A 19,978-nucleotide genomic window follows, 5' to 3' on the forward strand; every position below is an offset into this window, starting at 1 on the left:
CACACCTCTACAGGTACAACACTAGATAACTACCAAACTGAGATGCTACAGGAGTCAATCGGTATGGATAAAAACTCTGCCCAGCTTGAACCACCCGTGAATATGGCTACAGAACCAGATGCAGGTGGTCACCGTAAACTCAGGGAAGAAAGGATCGCCTGACACAGGGGAAAATACGTAAACAAGCAGTCAGAAGAAAGACTATGCTTGGGAAAAGTCCTCCTCAAGCGACTGAAGAGTGCTGAGCTCAAGCACCTTCTTGAGGAGACATTACTGACCTGGAGAAAGGGCTCCAATCCCAGCGGGACTGAGGCTTCTCTTTCTCCATCCACTCTCATTTGAGCTGCAGAGATATCGCGAGTGGAAGGATGGGCTTTAGCCGTGGCAACCCCGAGCTTTCCACAAACAAGGGAGGTATGTAACAGGGACATATCCCTATTTAAATAAAGCAGCCTCAGAGCTCTGAGAATCCAGCAGAGATAGTTGATTGCAGCCACTCAATTAACTAGTCTCCACCTGGACTAATGAGAGAAAAAGCCTCATGTGAGACACAGGAAAGAGATTCCTTAGCTCACATTTGGGCAGACAGGAGAGCAGAGAAGCCTGCACACAGACAGGGTCTTGAGCACAAAGGCTGTACTGAAATCAAGACACCCAGAGACCTATATTTCCTATTCACAGAGGACCCAGGAACCTGCCAGAGACCGACATGGAGGGCCACCTGCTCAGGTTCCTGAGACTTTGGGGTGATAGGCTGGTAAAGGGAATATCCCTCCAGTCCTGCAGATAGGGTCTGGGGAATTGAGTTGGCCCTTACAAAAAGATAGAGGTTTGTTATTTTTATTTTTTTTTTATGTTTTGCCTGAATAAAGGAACAGGCTCAATAAAGCCAAGATCTAATTTCACCCAAATCGGTCTCCATTATATGCACCTCTGCACACATCTCTAACACATATTGAAAAAAAATAAAACGACAGCTTGAACTGCAGCTTCAAAGTGGTGAAGAAATGTACATAAATATTATAAAGAACATTTATGAGAATGTCACATCAACCATTACATGAAGATACAGGATCAGCATAAAGTGCGACAGGGAGACATGTCACCAAAGCTTTTCACAGCAACACTTAAATTGTTGAAGGTATTGAATTGGAAACAAAAAGGAATCAATAGTAAATATTTGAGTCACCTACGATTTGCAGATGACATTCTTATTTTTTCTATAAGTCCAGAAGACCTCCAGCATCAAATCAGAGAACTTGTCAAAGCAAGTAAGAAGGTTAGCCTCCATATGAATCTCAGCAAGATCAAAGTGATGTTCAACAAATATGTCAAGTCTTCAAAGAACGAAATAAATGGAATAGAACTAGAAAGTCTAATACTTTATAAACATTACACCACCATGTAACAATGGAAATCAATTGGAAAATAAAGATTGGATAGAACACTTTTGGAATAAATAGGGCAATCTTTCAAGGGGACCTTCCATTGTGCATCAAGGGGAAAGTTTTCGACAAGTGTATTCTGCCTATGCTCACATATGGATGTGAATCTTGGACCATAAATGCAAAGATAATGCAGAAGCACACACAACTCAAAGGAGTATGAAGAAATGTATGCTGGGCATTACCCGAATAGACAAGAAAAATAATAAATGGGGTTGAAACCAAACAAAAGTCTGACATCACAAGTGTGAAGAAATTAAAATGGCAGTTAGCCAGACAAATCACAACAAAAAATACCATTATTGGACAAATATGATACTCAACGAGATTACAAGTGTAATTAAAAACCAAGTCGAGCTTCTGTGAGCGGGCCTTGGCAATGGCCGTATGTTAGAACTCTGCCCACAGCCCCCTCCATAATACCTCCAAAAACCCACCCCAAAACACCAACGGGGCAGGAGGGGAACAATAAATAAAAAGAGGGGAAACAAAAAGAACAAAGCGGGTCACCGGGAGTCGGATCGGACAGGCAGCCAGGAAAAAAGGATGACCGGAGAGCGATCAGAGGCAAGCCGTGCCGACACAGGGGTAAGAAGCCACTTGCAGGAGGAAGCAGGCTGCCAAAGACAACCCAACAGCAGAGCCAGCAAAGTCAGGTCTGGGAGCGGAGGGAGACACAGAAGGCAGCACACACACGCAAGCAGGCTCACAGCCAACGAATACGCTGCATCCCCTCCCCCCCAAACACAAGAGAAATAGGGGTGTGTGTTCTCCAGGCTGCGGTGCGAGGGAGGCTGCGGCTGGTCAGAAGAGGATTGATGCAGCCTCAAGACGAAGCTAAAGTAGAAACCGAGGATTCCCAAATCCGGATAGACAACCTCAAGATGGTCTCCTGGAATGTCGGGGGCCTGAATTCACCAGCAAAAAGAAGGAAGATACTCTCCCACATCAAAAGATCCAAAGTGCAGGTGACGCTCCTCCAAGAGACACACCTCCTGAAGGAGGATACCAAAAGACTAAAAGCGCCACGGATCCAAGAAATAATCACGGCACCATACACTGGAAAGCAAAGAGGAACTGCAACACTAATAAACGAGAATGTGAACTACACCATTCATAAAAAAGATCCGGGAGGAAGATCTCTGAAAGATCCGGGAGGAAGATATCTCATGGCCGACATCACCATAGAAGACTGTTGTTGGTTAAGGTATATGCCCCAAACTTGCCTAACCATTTGTTTTTCACAGATCTATACCAAAGAATTTTGGAGTGGGATGCAGAGACCGTGGTTGTAGGAGGCGACTTCAATGTAGGGGAGGACTGGACACGTGACATATCAGGAAACAAAAGGGTACCACACCACTCTCACTCAACGGGGAACTTTAAAAATCCTTCAGGGAGAACCTAATACTGGTTGACCCCCTAGAAAAAGATTTAACTTTTTTTTTCCACACGCACACAGTATGTTCTCAAGAATAGACCGGTTCCTAATCTCAACCAACTTAATGCAGAGAATAAACTCAGCTAAAATAGAAAATATAATAATTTCAGACCATGCACCAATATGGTTCAACTAAAGACTCGGTAAACCCAAAAATATTTTGCAAAGCTGGCGCATGCCCACGTATCTAGCTGACAAGAGTTCAAAGCGGAACTACAAAACCAGTGGTCCAATTATGAGACGGATCAGAACCAATACTGTAGAACCCATTCTGTACTGGGAAGCATCCAAAGCAGTACTTAAGAGGCCATATAATTGCTTACATTATTAGGAAAAACAAAACCCTAAACACCAAACTGAACAACCTAAACACACAGCTAACACAGGCGTTCCAAATATACAAGACCGATAATACAGAACAAAATAAGAAGCACTATTTAGAAGCCAGAGTTGTACGAGGCACTGCTGACAGAGCACAAACCCAACATATGTATGAAAAAAAAATAGCTATTTTAGATGGGGCAACAAACCTGGGAAATTGTTGGCCAATCTAACAAAAGACAGCAATTGTACTAATCAAAAAGTGTCCATTAGCACCAATGAGGGTAGCAGAACAAACGCCAAAGAATTGTGTGCAACATTCCTAAATTACTGCAAAAAACTCTACACAACAATCCCAGATGAAAAAGAATTAGGAGGAAAAGTTATACAAGAAGCAAACCTTCCTCAGATCTTCCAAGCAAATAGAGAGGCACTAGATCAACCTATAACAACTCTAGAAGTACAGGAAACTATCAACACACTAACCAACCTATACAACCATATAAGGGAGGAAAAACAAATGCCGCAAAATTTTAATCTAGCGAAAATAATTGTCATCCCAAAACCAGGCAGAAATCTGGAACAACCATCGTCATACAGACCCATTTCCCTGTAAAACCAAGATTTTAGAATTCTAACAAAAATTTACACAAACAGCCTCAAAAATATACTCCCCAATATTATATCTCCAGAGCAAGCAGGTTGTGTCCCTGGGAGACAGTCAGTCAATTACGAGTATAAGATCTGCTGTGGCCGAGGTGGTAGCAGCAGGACAGTCCAAAGGCAACATAATAATAGTAAATCTCGATGCTAAAAAGGCATTCGACAAAATTACATGGGCACACATTACCAGGACTCACCAGGCACAAAACTTTGTTAATGCACTGGACTCTGAAATTCACATTACAACGGGGAACAAGGCAGGGCTGTCCCCTATCCACAATGTTATTTAACTAGACCCCTTAATTCGACACCTAAAAACAGATGGAGGAATTCAAGGGCATTCAAATAGATGACAAATTACTAAAAATCGCTGCATTTGCGGACGATATGCTCCTTTTAATTTCAAACCCTCAAAAAAGCAATACCCGCTATTATAGAGGCAATACAAATGTATGGCAAAGTCTCGGGTTTAACCATCAACTATGAAAAATCAGAGGCACTAGCTCTAGCTTGCAATCAAAAGATAGAGTGGAAGGACTCCTTCCCATTCAAATGGGCAAAAAAACACATCAAATTTCTGGGGGGTTTCATCCCGAGTGATATCCATCAATTATATAATAATGTTAGACCACTGATAGTTAACATCACACAAACGCTCCAAAAATGGCAGAACTTAAGGGTAACATTTCTGGGGAGATGCCACCTGGTGAAGATGACAATCTTCCCAAAAATCCTATACCTCCACTACAGATGTTGCCAATTATAATAAGAGACAAAACGAAACAACTCTAAACAAAGCATTTCAAATTTTTATATGGAAAAAGAAAAAGCCTAGAATTAGTATGGCAAAACTGCAGCAACATAAAAGAAACAGAGGTGTAAACCTCCCCTCACTTAAAATGTACAACTGTGCCGCTATCTTGAGATATGCAGGAGACTGGATAAATCATACAAACTATTTCACAATATATGAAATTGACCAACAAATGTGCCTAGGTATAAACTTGGCATATTTGTTACATACGCCTTCTCACGAGGTCCCAAGAGCTATAAAAGAAACCCCATTATTACTCAGCACATTTAAAGCGTGGTATAGAGCCAGGAAAACACTCCTTACAAAGGAACAAGTCGCTATTTCTACCGTTCACTAAGAATCTGAGGTTTCAGGAAGGGAAGGCGAATTACACTTTTGAGGCCTGGGAAAAGAAGGGAATCCTTGGAATAAGGCAGATCCTACATACGCTAAATCACACAATATACTCATTCCAGGAACTGAAAGATAAATATGCGCTACCTAACACACAATTCTTCTCCTATTTACAGGCCAGGCATTACGCATTGACATCACTAAACGACTTACCAACAGCAGATAGACAACCACCTTGACGCTCTCTTCCAAATGGCAAAATATGGGAAAATCTCAATATCAAATTTGTATCAATGTCTTAAGAAAACATTACATTTTGATAACAAAAAACCCAAAGAAGTGTCGCTTCAGACACGAAACGCGTCGCGGTGAGGTCACAAGCAGCGACGTGTGTCACGTGACGACGTACCACGGAAGCTGCAGTCGCGTATACCCCGAGGACGCCATTGAGCGTTGATCCGGCTTCTTACATCACGGAGGCCGTTTCCTTTTAAAATCTGGGACTTTGGGGAGGGTTTCTGAGAATCTGGGGCCCTCTTCAGGGATATCGCGGACGTTTGGGATCATTGTGATCCACCTCATAATTTTATGTAAGTTATACATGTTCCTAGTGTACTTTTAAATTGTGTTTTAATTGACTAATTTGTCTTTTGTTTCTTCTCTTATGCGCCCCTTTATGGATGTTAACGTTTGGATATTCCCCACTGATCACGGGAGACAGGGAGCTGCAGGGAGAAGTACACAGACTAGGAAGAGATAGAAATAAAGGACAGCGCGCACTACAAAATGTCTTGAAAAGGTGATGACCACACACCGGGAACTGGAGCTTGGGTAACAGACTGCCCAAATCTAAGTATGGAGACTCTCATGAGACAGTTTGGAAAATCGTTGAAAAACATCCAATCCACAGTATGCCAAGAAATGTACTACAACATTTTACATAGGACATATACTACGCCCAAATTCAGATACAAAGCAAAACTATCACTAGACAGTAAATGTACACAGTGCACAGCCCCAGAGGCAGATCTTATACACGGCCTATGGAACAGCCCAGTGGTCCAAGAGTTCTGGTCACGAATAGGCGAGTATTGCAAAGATTCCCTGAATACAACAATCCGTATAGATCCCGAATATGCGATTTTTAATATTATAAACCTAAACGCTGAAGGGGCAGCAGGGGACCAAACTGACAACAGCAAACTCAAACAAATTATAGCTATGGCTGCAAGGAAAACGATCTTACAATAATGGATACATAACACTCCCCCATCTCTGCAGCTGTGGAGAGAGAAAATGTTTGGTATATTCACATTAGACTGAGTGGAAGTCACGACAGAAAAAGAAAAAAAAGCGGAACGATTCTTCCAAATCTTGGAAAGCTTCATTGCCGCACAGTCAGATGAGACAAAGACAAAAATCCAAGAAAACTTTCAACACACAACATGGTATGCAACACACACACTAACCAGGAATCCTCCAACAAGGTTCTGAACACTACACCAATTAAAAAAAAATCCAGAGACCTGTGGGGTAGAAAGGTACCTAACAGGACTACGGACGATACCATAAGACTAGTGAAATACTTCAAGATATCAGACAGAGGTGTATGTGTTGCACAGGAGAGGCGAAGAGTAAAAACATACTGTAGGATTTAAGAGTCCTTATATGAACGACTTAGTTAGTCTGACAGAGGTCCAAAACAGACGAAGCAAAGGCTGGGGTATACTATCAAGAGGGAAGAAGTTGAAGGTAAAATGAAATAACAGGTTGACATAATACAGTTAAATGTTTACAAGTTGAGTTGAAGGTTCAAGTGTTACTATATTAAAAAATAAAAAGGAATTAATGCAAAACGAATATTGTATGGAACATAAAGAGATACCTGTATAAGAATCTGCTTCATTATGCATGTTAAATATATACTGTATGTACAAGTCTGCAGAATTTTCAATAAAAAGATTTTACAAAGAAATCAAGTCGACAACCAAAAGTAAAATGGGAGGATTCAAATCCAAAAATTTGTTGGAGCAATTTAGAGCAGGGGTGCGCAAACTGGGGGGCAGGAGATTTTTATAGGGGGGCGTGGTGGTTGCAGAGGCTCTGTGTTCTTCCCCACGGCATTTAATTTAAATGCCGGGGGGATCGCTTGAGGCCCCTGCAACATATAGCTTACCGAGATTCAGACTGCTTTTGGCGCGTCGCCATGGCAACATGACGTCTTGACGCCGGGAAGTGAGGTAAGGGGGCGCGAGAACCGGGGGCAGCAGGCATGGGGGGGGGGGGTCCAGCTACAAATGTTTGCACATCCCTGACTTAGAGGAGAGGCTTGCAACCGTACTACGTGAAAGATCATTGGGGAGGCATTTATCCAGCAGTGGATCGACAAGGATTGAAGATGATATAGAGATGGTGATGTGCGGGTGCGGGTGTAGCTCGGGTGCAGGTGTAGCGCGGGTGCCGGTGTAGCGTGGGTGCGTAGTGTGTAGCGTGGGTGGGTGTAGTGTTTGTAGCGTTGTAGTGTGGGTGGGTGTAGTGTGGTGTGGGTGTAGTGTGTGCGCGTGTGCGTAATGTGCGCGTGTGCGTAATGTGCGCGTGTGCGTAATGTGCGCGTGTGCGTAATGTGCGTAATGTGCGTAATGTGCGTAATGTGAGCGTGTGCGCGTAGTGTGTGTGTGTGCGCGCGTAATGTGTGTGCGCGCGTAATGTGTGTGTGTGTGTGTGCGCGCGCGCGTAATGTGTGTGTAATGTGTGTGTGTGCGCGCGTAATGTGTGTGTGTGTGTGTGTGTGTGTGTGTGTGCGCGTGTGCGCGTGTAATGTGTGTGTAATGTGTGTGTGTGTGCGCATAATGTGTGTGCGCGCGCGTAATGTGTGTGCGTGTGCGCGTAATGTGTGGGTGTGTGCGCGTAATGTGTGGGTGTGTGCGTAATGTGGGTGTGTGTTTGGCGGAGGAGATGTATATGTTTTGGAAACTCCAAGGCAAAAACAGACTGGTGTAAAATTGAAACAGGAAGTATATTAAAGCGCTCATTACATTTCTGCTTAAAGTTGTAAATGATACTTACGGGGAGCATAGCTTCCGCCCACTCGCCATGACCTCTCTGAAGAAGTTTTATTCTCTCTAAATCGTAACAAATTTGTACAAGGTCTCCCACTTGAAACTGAGATGTTCCTCCTTCTGCACCTTGAGCAGCATCTCCGCTTCGAACAGCATTTGCCTTGGTGAGAACAGCTGGATTAAACGTCCACCTAGAAAGTACATTTCATAACACAAATTAACCCTGCTATACATGGTATGGGCCCATAATCTCTTCTAAACCCATTCAATAAAAAATACAGAAATACACGGAGAAAGTAATTTTTTTCACATTCAAACTACTTCCAACTCTATTTTCTCTTAGATAGGGGATAAAGGAGGCCTTACAAAATGTGCAGTCCAGTTTATACAATACATGTTAATTTTCATGAGGGGCAAAAATATATTTTATACAGCCAGTAATACATCCATAAGGTGACAGAACTTAAAATAAGAGGTAAACAAATAGGGAAAAATAAATATCTAGCACGGGTAAAATGAGCTGCATCAATTATGTTTTAATGAGTCTAATCAATTATATGATTCTTTATCTGTAGGAAAGAGCTCATGATAAGTTCACAGTAGCACACAGATAGGTGGAGAACAACTGCACTAAATAGTTGTGTGTAAAAAAGATGGTGCCGGTGAGTCCGATGGGTCTCTGTAGTACTGGCAAACCACACACCGGCCTAGACTGACAAAGCTCCAATAAGTGGACAAATTGGCGTAAACGGTATTTAACACCATTTGAACACCATTGAACTGTTCACTAAAACCATATATCACATGCTGTGGTCGTGTTATGGGGCATGTCCTATATAAGGGCTGTGCCACACATCAGTCATCAGCCAAGGAAGGACACAGAGGATGAGGTGCTAATAAAAAAAAATAGACCCCTTCCCCCTAAGAAATACTCCAAGAGGATAAATCTGCAATTGTATGTATGTCTTTATTTACATAGTGCCATTAATGTACATAGCGCTTCAAAGCAGTAATAAACGTGACAATCATAAATAACAAATACAAATAACAGATCATGGGAAGAAGCGCTTCAGACATAAAATTAACATTCCCTGCTCCGGAGAGCTTACAATCTAATTGTTAGGTAGGGAGAACGTACAGAGACAGTAGGAGGGCATTCTGGTAAGTGCGTCTGCAGGGGGTCAAGGTTTATGTATCAGGTGTATAGCATCAGCCACAGAGCTACTCATATGCTTCGTTAAGCAGCGTGTTTTAAGGTGGGTCTTAAAGGTGGATAGAGAGGGTGCTAGTCGGATATTGAGGGGAAGAGCCTTCCAGAGGTGTGGGGCAGTCAGTGAGAAAGGTTTAAGGCTAAGGCCCCGCTCCCTCAGTCAGCGCGCCCGCACTGCAGACAGGCGGGGCGCTGACAGACACATACCGCGATATGCGGTCTGTAGGGAGCGGGAGCCGGAGCGGGAGGGGGGCGGGAGTGGGAGGGGCCATCCACCCCCACACACACACACACATATATATATATATATATACATACATACATACATACACACTCACACACTTTAACCCGCAGCTCCTTCCCTGCTCCCCGCCCAAGGCTCCTCTCATCTTGCTCCATCCCTCCCCTCCTCCCCATTGGCTGACTCGCGTACCACGTGACGCGTTAGCGCCGAAAATCACTAGGATCTTGCAGCATCGGCCAGCTGACGCGTCACAGTACGTAGTCAGCCCTGCCGGAAGGAGGCAGCGGGGACAGGGACCATTCGGGCAAGGGTCTGGTGAACCGCGGCCGCGCGCCCCGCCGGCCGCAGCGGGTTCGCAGACTAAGGTGGGAGAGGGCTTTAGATACAAAGGGGGTAGAGAGAAGACATCTTTGAGCGGAACGCGAGAGTCGGGATGGTGCAGAGCGAGAAATTAGGGCTGAGATGTAAGGAGGGGCAGAAGAGTGTAAAGCTTTAAAAGTGAGGAGAATAGAGTGTGTGATGCAGGATTTGATAGGAAGCCAGGAGAGGTATTTCAGCAGGGGAGACAAAGACAGATATAGGAAAGAGCAGAGTGATTCTGGCAGCAGCGTTTAGGATGGATTGTAGTGGAGACAGGTGAGAGGCAGGAAGGCCGGACAGCAGGAGGTTACAGTAATCGAGACAGGAGAAAATGAGGGCCTGAGTCAGAGCAGTCGATCAACAGAGGATAGGGTATATCTTTGTAATTAACAGAGGATGATTAGCTTAAATCGTGACTAGTCTTCAAAGGACACAGATGTATCGGATTAGATCCAGCCCATTGGACCCTGGATAATTTGTTACTGCACAATTCTTATGCTGCACTAGCAGGGAAGACTTGCACCACAGAAGCACCTGCTACAGTGGAAAATGAGGTGGGGGTTTCTAGTTAGGTCGTGCTTATAGTCCCTGCGACGGCGCATCAAAACAAATTGATTTAATCCGTCACGTACGCGACAAAGTCGCTACAAGTCAAAGGAAATTGGTTTTACATACATACATGCATGCATACATACATACATAGAGAAAGATGGATGCGTGGGTGTATAAAATGAACAGAAGAAATGCATACCAGCACCAGAGAAGACAAAAATAGAAGTGAGGTGTGAATAAAGATATTACTTTATTGTAACACACGACACATGCTACAATTAAGTAATAACCTTTATTCATACACACACTTCTATTTATGTCTTCTCTGGTGCTGGTATACATTTCTTAAGGAGAAGTTCTTTTTTTGTACTTCAATCCTTTACCAAGCACAGACCAGCCTCGAGGGCCCTACCTGAGGCCTGGATTATAGTCCACGCTAGCGCGCTTCATCACGGGCGCCTCTCATCTGAGCAACGTGTGAACTGAGCTGCAGGCGATTGGAGAGGCGATGGGAGGCGTGGTGGTTCATTGGCTGAACCACTCACGTGACGCGGACACGCTTGAAAATACACAAAAGTTGTCTTTTCAAAACGCGGTCGCGCCATTGCACTCGCAAACTAGGGGTCGGCCGCATAGGCATTAAGCAATTTGTGCTTGTTACGCGCTTGTATAATCTCAGCTTAACAAGTGAGTTCTATTATCCTGCATACATATTCTTTATATTCTTTAGCCTTAAACATTCATTTCTGAGCCTTCAGTCGATACTTTATTTCTACATAAATGTTTAACACATTGTATGTATCCTCAACCTACGTCGGTCTATATAGTTTATGGTCCATTTAATTATACTTGAAACATGTTATTACATGAACAATGCAAAGGCACATAAAAATTTGTTTCTTACTACTTTTTATAAATTAATTCAAGGCTCAGTATTTATCTAGACTATCTAGATAATTTAATAACGTAAAGCAACTGCGGATCTGTTTGCAACATACATTTTTTTTCCATGAACATCCAAAGAGAGAGAGAGGGTGTGTGAGTGTGTGAGTGATTTCTATAGCAGTTTTAGCACACGTCTCCAGCAGTGAAAGATCTTTGTAACACTTTCCTGGTTGTGATAATTTGTTACCAATATTCCCAGCAGTTTGAGCTGCAAACTGTAACAATAGATAATGTTACCTTAGTAATATCCAGATACATGGTAGCTGCTGAGTTACATTGACTGAAGGTAAACTGAAAGGCAGCCATTTAGTGAACCCTGGGAAGCAGAATTTTCCTGATCATCACAGGAGAACTAAGGTAAGGTAATTCGTTTTCAATAAAGGCAATCAAATGCTGCATATCTTAAAAGAAAATATATATATTTTTTAGGCTGCTTGGATTGCATCTAAACTGTAGTACAGAGATCACTAATATTTCTTTGTTCACAATTCAATTAAGGACTAGGTTTGTCATTTTCCCCAATGTTTGCATAGTTCTTTAAACAACACAAAAATCAAAAACAAGTGTTGAGTAATTCTCCTATGCTTTGGAAACTATTTCATGCTTTACACCAGGGGTGAGCAAAATGAAGGGCGTGCAGGATTATCTAGGGGGGGCGCGGTGGTTACAGAGGCCCCTCGCTCTTCCCCCAGGCATGTAAAATTAAATACCGGGGGAGGCGTGAGTCCTCTGCAACTTCCTTTACATGCCCTCTGCCAACTCTTCAGCAGCGAGTCGCCATGACAACACGGCATCAAATGACACCACGGGGTCAAGTGGCAACATGTCACATGACGTAGTGACGTCATATGACGCGGAGCCAGAGAGCAGGCAAGGAGGGGGGGGGGCGCAGGCCAGGGGGAGCGCAAACTGAGTAGTTTGCGCACCCGTGCTTTACACCAGCGGTGCGCAAACTGGGGGGCGCGCCCCCTTGGAGGAGGCGCAAGATTATGTGGGGGGGGGGCGCAGGCTGCGTGCGGGGAAACCTGGGGGCGGGCAGAGCTGTGCACGGGCGGCCAGAAGCTCCGTGCCGAGACTGCTTCCAGTTCCCTGCTGTGTCTGCCTGCAGAGGGGGCGGGGCCTTGCTGCGGGGCTTTCCCTGCACACAGACAAGCCCTCCTCCTCCTGTCTGTTACCCGCCCGTTTTCAGCAGCACATGGGGGGACCTGAGCAGGCTTAGTTACTCCCTCCCCCCACCAGGTGTGTATATGTGTGTGTGTGTGTATATATGTGTGTGTGTGTATATGTGTGTGTGTGTGTGTGTGTGTGTGTGTGTGTGTATATGTGTGTGTGTGTTTGTGTATATGTATGTGTGTATATGTATGTGTATGTATGTGTGTGTGTATATATGTGTGTGTGTATATATGTGTGTGTGTGTGTGTGTATATATGTGTGTGTGTTTGTGTGTGTGTATATATCTTATACTATATTAGTGAAAGCACTGTATGCCTGTCTGGATGTCCGGTGTCCCTAGGGGAAATCTCATTGGTCCCTTGGGCTGCCCGCCCCCGCACACCTCTCATTGGCCTGAGGCGGAGTGACGGGACACACACACACGGTAGGGGGGGTGTTACACGATTATGTAGGGACGACGCGAGCAGCTTGCAGGGAAACTTCTATGTCTGTGTCTTGCAGAGGGGGCGGGGCCAGAAGCTCCGTGCTGCTGCTTCTATATCTGTGTCTTGCAGAGGGGGCAGGGCCAGAAGCTCCGTGCTGCTGCTGCTTCTATGTCTGTCTTGCAGAGGGGGCGGGGCCAGAAGATCCGTGCTGCTGCTTCTATGTCTGTGTCTTGCAGAGGGGGCGGGGCCAGAAGATCCGTGCCGCTGCTTCTATGTCTGTGTCTTGCAGAGGGGGCGGGGCCAGAAGATCCGTGCCGCTGCTTCTATGTCTGTGTCTTGCAGAGGGGGCGGGGCCAGAAGATCCGTGCCGCTGCTTCTATGTCTGTGTCTTGCAGAGGGGGCGGGGCCAGAAGATCCGTGCTGCTGCTTCTATGTCTGTGTCTTGCAGAGGGGGCGGGGCCAGAAGATCCGTGCCGCTGCTTCTATGTCTGTGCTTGCAGAGGGGGCAGGGCCAGAAGATCCGTGCCGCTGCTTCTATATCTGTGTCTTGCAGAGGGGGCAGGGCCAGAAGCTCCGTGCTGCTGCTGCTTCTATGTCTGTCTTGCAGAGGGGGCGGGGCCAGAAGATCCGTGCCGCTGCTTCTATGTCTGTGCTTGCAGAGGGGGCGGGGCTTCTCTCTGCACACAGACAAGCCCTTCTTCTCTTCCTGTCTTCTTCCCGTTTTCAGCAGCATGGGGGGGTTGGGGGATCGGAGCATGTCGCCCCCACAGGTGAAATTGTGGACTGATTAAGTGTGTGTGTGTGTTGGTGGTGGTGGGGGGGGAGTGATTGAGTGTGTGTGTGGGGGGTGAGGGGGATTGAGTGTGTGTGTGGGGGGTGAGGGGGATTGAGTGTGTGTGTGGGGGGTGAGGGGGATTGTGTGTGTGTGTGTGTGGGGGGTGAGGGGGATTGTGTGTGTGTGTGTGTGTGGGGTGAGGGGGAGTGTGTGTGTGTGTGTGTGTGTGTGTGTGTGTGTGTGTGTGTGTGTGTGTGTGTGTGTGTGTGTGTGTGTGTGTGTAGTGTGTGTAGGGGGGATTGTGTGTGGGGGGGGGGATTGTGTGTGTGTGTGTGGGGGGGGGGGGATTGAGTGTGGGGATTGTGTGATTGTGTGTGGGGGGGGATTGTGTGTGTGTGGGGGGGGATTGTGTGTGTGTGGGGGGGGATTGTGTGTGTGGGGGGGGGATTGAGTCCCCCCCTCCCTGCCCTTTGCCAAGCCCCCCTCCCTGCCCTTTGCCCCCCCCTTCCACTCCATGCCCCCTGCCCTTCCACGCCGGGTATATCAGATATATATATATATATATATATATATATACCTAATTTTGCAAGAGCGAGCTGTTGAAGAATGTAAGTATTTAGGCTGCGCTTATAGTGCCGGTGACGCAACGTCGCCCAAAAACAAATGCATTGTCGCCACCACCGCGTGCGCTTATAGTAAGCGTGACGTGGCGACGCGATTTTTTGAAGCCGGCAATATTTGATTTTACAGGGGCTGTCGCCTCATGTGACAGCCCCTGAACCAATCAATGGCCTGGTCGCCCACGCCGCCGCAAAGCGAAATAAAACTTTCGCTAGCGGCGACGGGTGACATCGCGGGCACTATACGCGCGGCCTTAGACATATTTGTATTTACACTGTATACCGTTTAATAAAGGTTTTTTTTTTCATGTGATTTTGATTACATCAGGCAGGGGGGGCCCGAGAAATTTAATGGATAAAAAAGGGGCTCGGCATAAAAAGTTTGCTCACCCCTGCTTTACACCAACCTTTCTGCACACTTTTGCTCCCTTGTGCCACATATTTCCTCTAGTTTCCCTTGTTTTATTTAAATTGTGTTTATTTCCCCTCCTTACTGCCCTTGTGCATCTCAGGCAACAGTGCAGCTGGATGGAGTAAGAGGCAAAATAGAGGCACTGTGTGGCATCTTAATGACACCAACTGAGATGTCACTCGTGAGGAGGCATGGTTCTCTCACTTGTGGGATAAACAGATATACAGTTTGTCCCATCAAAAGACAGCTGTAAGAGACTTGTAAGACAGCATATTGTTTTGTTAAAAGACATCAGTAAATGGATTCTAAGTGCTAGAGGTTCTGAGATACTGCAGAACCACCAGAACTTTAAGCATCCAACATAATCTACTTATTATAGTAAGAAAACACACAGGAACCAATGATGTACCATTGTGATTTTACTAACCTATTGCCACTGGGGTACTGCACTACAATATCATGATCTTCATCAATGCCGCAAACAGTGCCAGTAGTAGTAAGTGTTTCGAACATGCCATCAGTCCAACCTCCGTGACCATGTTGCAATGACTGCACAATTTCCAAATCCAGATCAATATTAACTAGGTCACCAATCTGCAGACCACCCGGGTTACGATTACCATTTTGTTCACCTGAAGAGGAAAAAGAAAATGGGCAATTATTTGTCACAAGAGTAACAAACCACAATTAAAATTAAGGTCTCAGAAATTGTGTTTTTTTGTGGCCAAATCATAACCCAGGGATTTGCAACTTTCTCCTTGTGCAACTCCAGAAACCCACTCCAGAATTTACAAATGACCCAGGAATTAAAGACGTACAGGCATACCCCGCATTAACGTACGCAATGGGACCGGAGCATGTATGTAAAGCGAAAATGTACTTAAAGTGAAGCACTACCTTTTCACCACTTATCGATGCATGTACTGTACTGCAATCTTGATATACGTGCATAACTGATGTAAATAACACATGTGTAACAGACTCTATAGTCTCCCCGCTTGCGCACAGCTTCGATACAGGTAGGGAGCCAGTATTGCTGTTCAGGACGTGCTGACAGGCGCATGCGTGAGCTGGCGTTTTCCTATTTAGCGATATGTACTTACTCGCGAGTGTACTTAAAGTGAGTGTCCTTAAACCGGGGTATGCCTGTATTATTACATGTGAATGGAGTACTACCTTATTATCCAGAAAACATGGCGTGGTAGCGCCTTCCATATGAAAGCTAAAAACCGCTGTCCAAATCCGCTTAACCAACAAATAGGTTATCAGCAGAGTTAACTGCATTGCACTTTGAATCACAATAGGCTAAAAAAAGATGATGAACTGGGTCTATTGAACCTTTATTGCTGAGGGCCTTCCAAACGTTTTGCTTAGTGTTTTATGCTCCACCACAAAACAGTGTAGTGAATATAAAATAGCATGCAGAGCATGCAAACAAAGGTTTTAAAATAAGACCAGATCAATGAAAAAAACTGCTGCTAAATTAATTTAAGCTCCCTCTGCATTTTAACAATTACTTTTCATTCTTCATCACTTTTGAAGAAATATGATTTTTTGTTTCAAGGAAAGTTGAATATGCTACTAATTGCATATGAACTGTGGTTTAGGTAAAAGTCTCTAACAATCCGTAATGATTTGCCCTTTTTGTATTTATGCTAAATCTGAAATATATTGTAGACATTGCAATTTTATGAAGCAACTGTTGAAAGCAAAATATGTTTTCTATGGCTGAATCATTGCACATCAGGGCTAAAAAAAAAAACACGTCAACTCGCCTGGGACAAGAGGAAAATTAGGTGTGTCGTGTGGTACTGAAAGACCTCTCGAAGCAGAGTGGTCAAGCAGCGATATGCAAGGCATTGTGGGTTGCAACTTTTTGAAGCAGCTCGATGATTGACAGCTCTGATTACAAAGAGTTTCTTCAGCAGCCTTTGCTGAGCTGACCCCTGCAGTGGATGAGTGGCCTCCTGCATTTGACCAGTGCAGAAAAGCTACATTATTTTAACCCTGCACATTGTTACTTTTCAAATACAAGACAAAAAGTGAAACTGCAACTTTGGTCCCATTAGATCAAGATTTTCACGATAACCTACTGCTTTTTACAAGTTGCTTAAGTAATATGGGGGCCGATTCTTTGGCTCCTCAGTCAATGCTCATCTCAATAGCATAGTGCGAGAATGTCTAGTGACACAAAGTGCCAAATACAAATTCTCTCTATTCGTCATATTACTGCTTCCATTAATGGAATAGCAAACGAGCAGGCAAATAGGTAAATAAATGAGGTTTTTACTGTCATGTAGCTATTGAAGCGATAGTAAATATTTGAATTCCCAGTAAAGGGATATCTAAATATGACCATTCGTTTGCACACAGTGCGTGGGGTCTATTTATCAACATGTTCTGGGTGCTAAATAAGAGCAACCCACTGCCTCAGATTTAGCAGAGGGAAAAATGTAATTGCTTTAAATGGGACGCCTTTATTTTGATCAATCTGATGGTCTATTTTGTAACCGTTTTTCTCATTTTTGAGCAGGGGAGACTGATCAATAACCTCCTATATATTTAAATCTTAAAGCTGTCAATACATTGACCATAAGTGCCAAGGCAGCACAAATCAGCAGATTAAGAAACCACTCTTGCTAATTTTTACCATAACTCTTATTTTTTTGATTATCCCAAATAGAATCCTATGTGAAGATACTGTATAGATTAATTTTGTATGCATTTATATTAACTGAATTGTAAATTTCCGATCAAATAGAAATGTATATGAATTGTACCATGTCCCCCACACCCTCCATTTTATCCTTCACCATTCACCTTTATACTTTATGAAAATGTTCAAAATAAACAGTTAAAAAATGTTAAAAGAACCCACTCTTGGAACACAAGGTTAGCCTTACTATTTGTTGTTCAATGTGACTACATAATGAATATGTTTGCATGCACATTGATATATCAGTAGGAGCTCAAGCACCCCAACCACCTCCCAAGTGGGATTACTTGTTCCAGGGACCTTACACACGCACTGCGTAGTAGTGATCACTAATGATACACTTCAAACTAGTGATCTACAAATTGTGTTTTTTAAAAGGAGTAGACTTGTACCGTCTATGTTCAAGATTTTACATTTCAGAGGTAACTTGGGAGATTATTGAAAATGACATTGCTTTAACAAACACTGACAAATGGACTAATATTTTTACGTCAAGGAAGATGATTAAGGAAATAAAGTGTTTGAACACTTAGTGCTACTTATTTGTTCCAAAACATTTATATAATAGATTCTCCCACCTCCCCCAACCCATTTATATTCAGATCACACCTTTCCAAGTGAATTCCTCCAGAATGTTGCTATTTGGGAGGAGCTCCAATGTGTGGCAAGACTGCAACTTCAATTCCCTAAATTGGGGCCTATTCATTAAACTCAGATAATGCCAATGCAAAGTCATTCATCAAAACCTCATTACAATTTGACGCACTAAAAAACATTTGCGCCATAATTCATTAACAATTATCTATGCAGAAAAATCACAGACACATCTCATTCGCATACGATATTGCCCAGAAATTGCTAGCCATTCGCGTTTTTGCACCCAAACAGATTGTCCTGTACTCCATGTGGTGGGCTAACTACTACCTGGGAGCACACTTGAAAGACTGATACCTGGAAAACATGCAAATTAACCATTTGAATAATTGTACATACTGCTCAACCCCCTTATAACGCTGTGCTTGGGGTCCAAAGAATCACATCGCGTTATAAGCGGATCGCGTTAGTAATAATTTACAATTGTATGCATTGTACAATAAAGTATTTAAGATACCAATAATCGTGTTGTAAAGTATTCATAAATACGAAAATTGGGAGCCACGCTTGCATGGCGTTATAAGCGGATTCGCGTTATACCGGGGTTGAGCTGTATTTTACTTGGCATATTTTCTCTCCTCTCTCCATTCCAGCAAAAGCCCAAATTCATGCAGTTTGGGGAGGCGAGGTTTCTCCCTGTTTCTTTCCATGTGATGTGCAATCTTGCACCCAAACTCATTTCCTTTTGGTGCCACATCTGAATCAAAATGGTATTTAAAAGACAAAAACAAATGGCCTCCTAAAAGCAGTTTTTGCACAGCTTGGACATGTGATAACCATTTATTGAACATGTTAAGATACCTTTCCAAAAATGCCATTATCAGTTTAATGAATAGGCCTCATTGAATCTATCCTACGTTCATTATACTCCGATAAACCTTCACTTGGTTGCAAATTTTTTTCATACCACCAACTGGAACCAATGTATAACTGCTACAAACATGAAAGCTATTTTTCTAAACAATCAGAGAAAAGTACAATACAGTATAAGTGTAACAGGCTAAAAAACTGCTTACCCAACACAGGACAATGATCCCTGTAAAATGACCCGCCTTTGGCATCCTGTACACATTTAAGGTCAGACTGAAAAAAAAAAATTTAAAACAGTAAATAAAAAAACAAAGCTATGGTTCCAACACAGTTTTTATTTCAAATTGATTAGTCCATTTATTTCATTTTTGAATTTCTTTATTTTTTTGCAAAGGGTAAATACTGTACTGTATCTCATTTCTGCTAACAAAGTTATTAAGCAAATCGAAAATACTAGATGTCAAACTTCGTTTTCACATGTAGACACACACGTTCTGCTACCTCAATGTGGGTTCAAATGGGTTTTAAGAACTACATACAGCAGATTTGAATCTTAGTATGACACTGGTTAGTGGAGCGCTGATAGGAGGAAGCTACTTGGGAAAAGTGATGGCTTCTTGTGGGAGCTGGTCATGTGTTGTATTTGGCTGATCTTTCAGGCTCAGCTCTGTGTACGTTTTATTTTCACAATCACTTGAAAACAAGCTGTGTTTTACTTTTTTTTTGTCAAGTGAATGCAATTTGGTCAGTGGGGCATCTTACAGAAGACTGTCCTGCTTGTAACCAATACAGAACTTTGATACTGAAATGTAAATATGTACCTTATATAAATCAGCACTGAGGTATTTATATGCGAGAACCACTCACACTGTGTTTAAGGAAACTAACAGACTTAGCTACACAAACCACAAAGTACATGGCAATGACATTTCAAAAGAACTCCAAATAGCCAAAAGCCAAGAGCACCGACTGCCATGATTTCCTGGCCGGGTTTTAGTCCGGAAAA

General features: G+C 43.6%; 1 protein-coding gene across 1 annotated transcript in view; it reads right to left on the reverse strand.

The window, feature by feature from the left end:
• Positions 1 to 19,978, reverse strand: part of MIB1 (MIB E3 ubiquitin protein ligase 1) — a 74,962-nt gene that overhangs the window by 38,826 nt on the left and 16,158 nt on the right. Inside the window, exons 5-7 of the mRNA XM_075588514.1 lie at positions 19,179 to 19,245; positions 15,220 to 15,424; positions 8,084 to 8,267 (exon numbers count right to left, since the gene is read on the reverse strand). Coding sequence (XP_075444629.1) covers positions 8,084 to 8,267; positions 15,220 to 15,424; positions 19,179 to 19,245 — 456 coding nt within the window. The remainder of the gene's footprint in view (positions 1 to 8,083; positions 8,268 to 15,219; positions 15,425 to 19,178; positions 19,246 to 19,978) is intronic.

This window comes from Ascaphus truei, chromosome 2 (genome assembly GCF_040206685.1).
Source record: "Ascaphus truei isolate aAscTru1 chromosome 2, aAscTru1.hap1, whole genome shotgun sequence".
Lineage (NCBI taxonomy): Eukaryota > Metazoa > Chordata > Amphibia > Anura > Ascaphidae > Ascaphus > Ascaphus truei.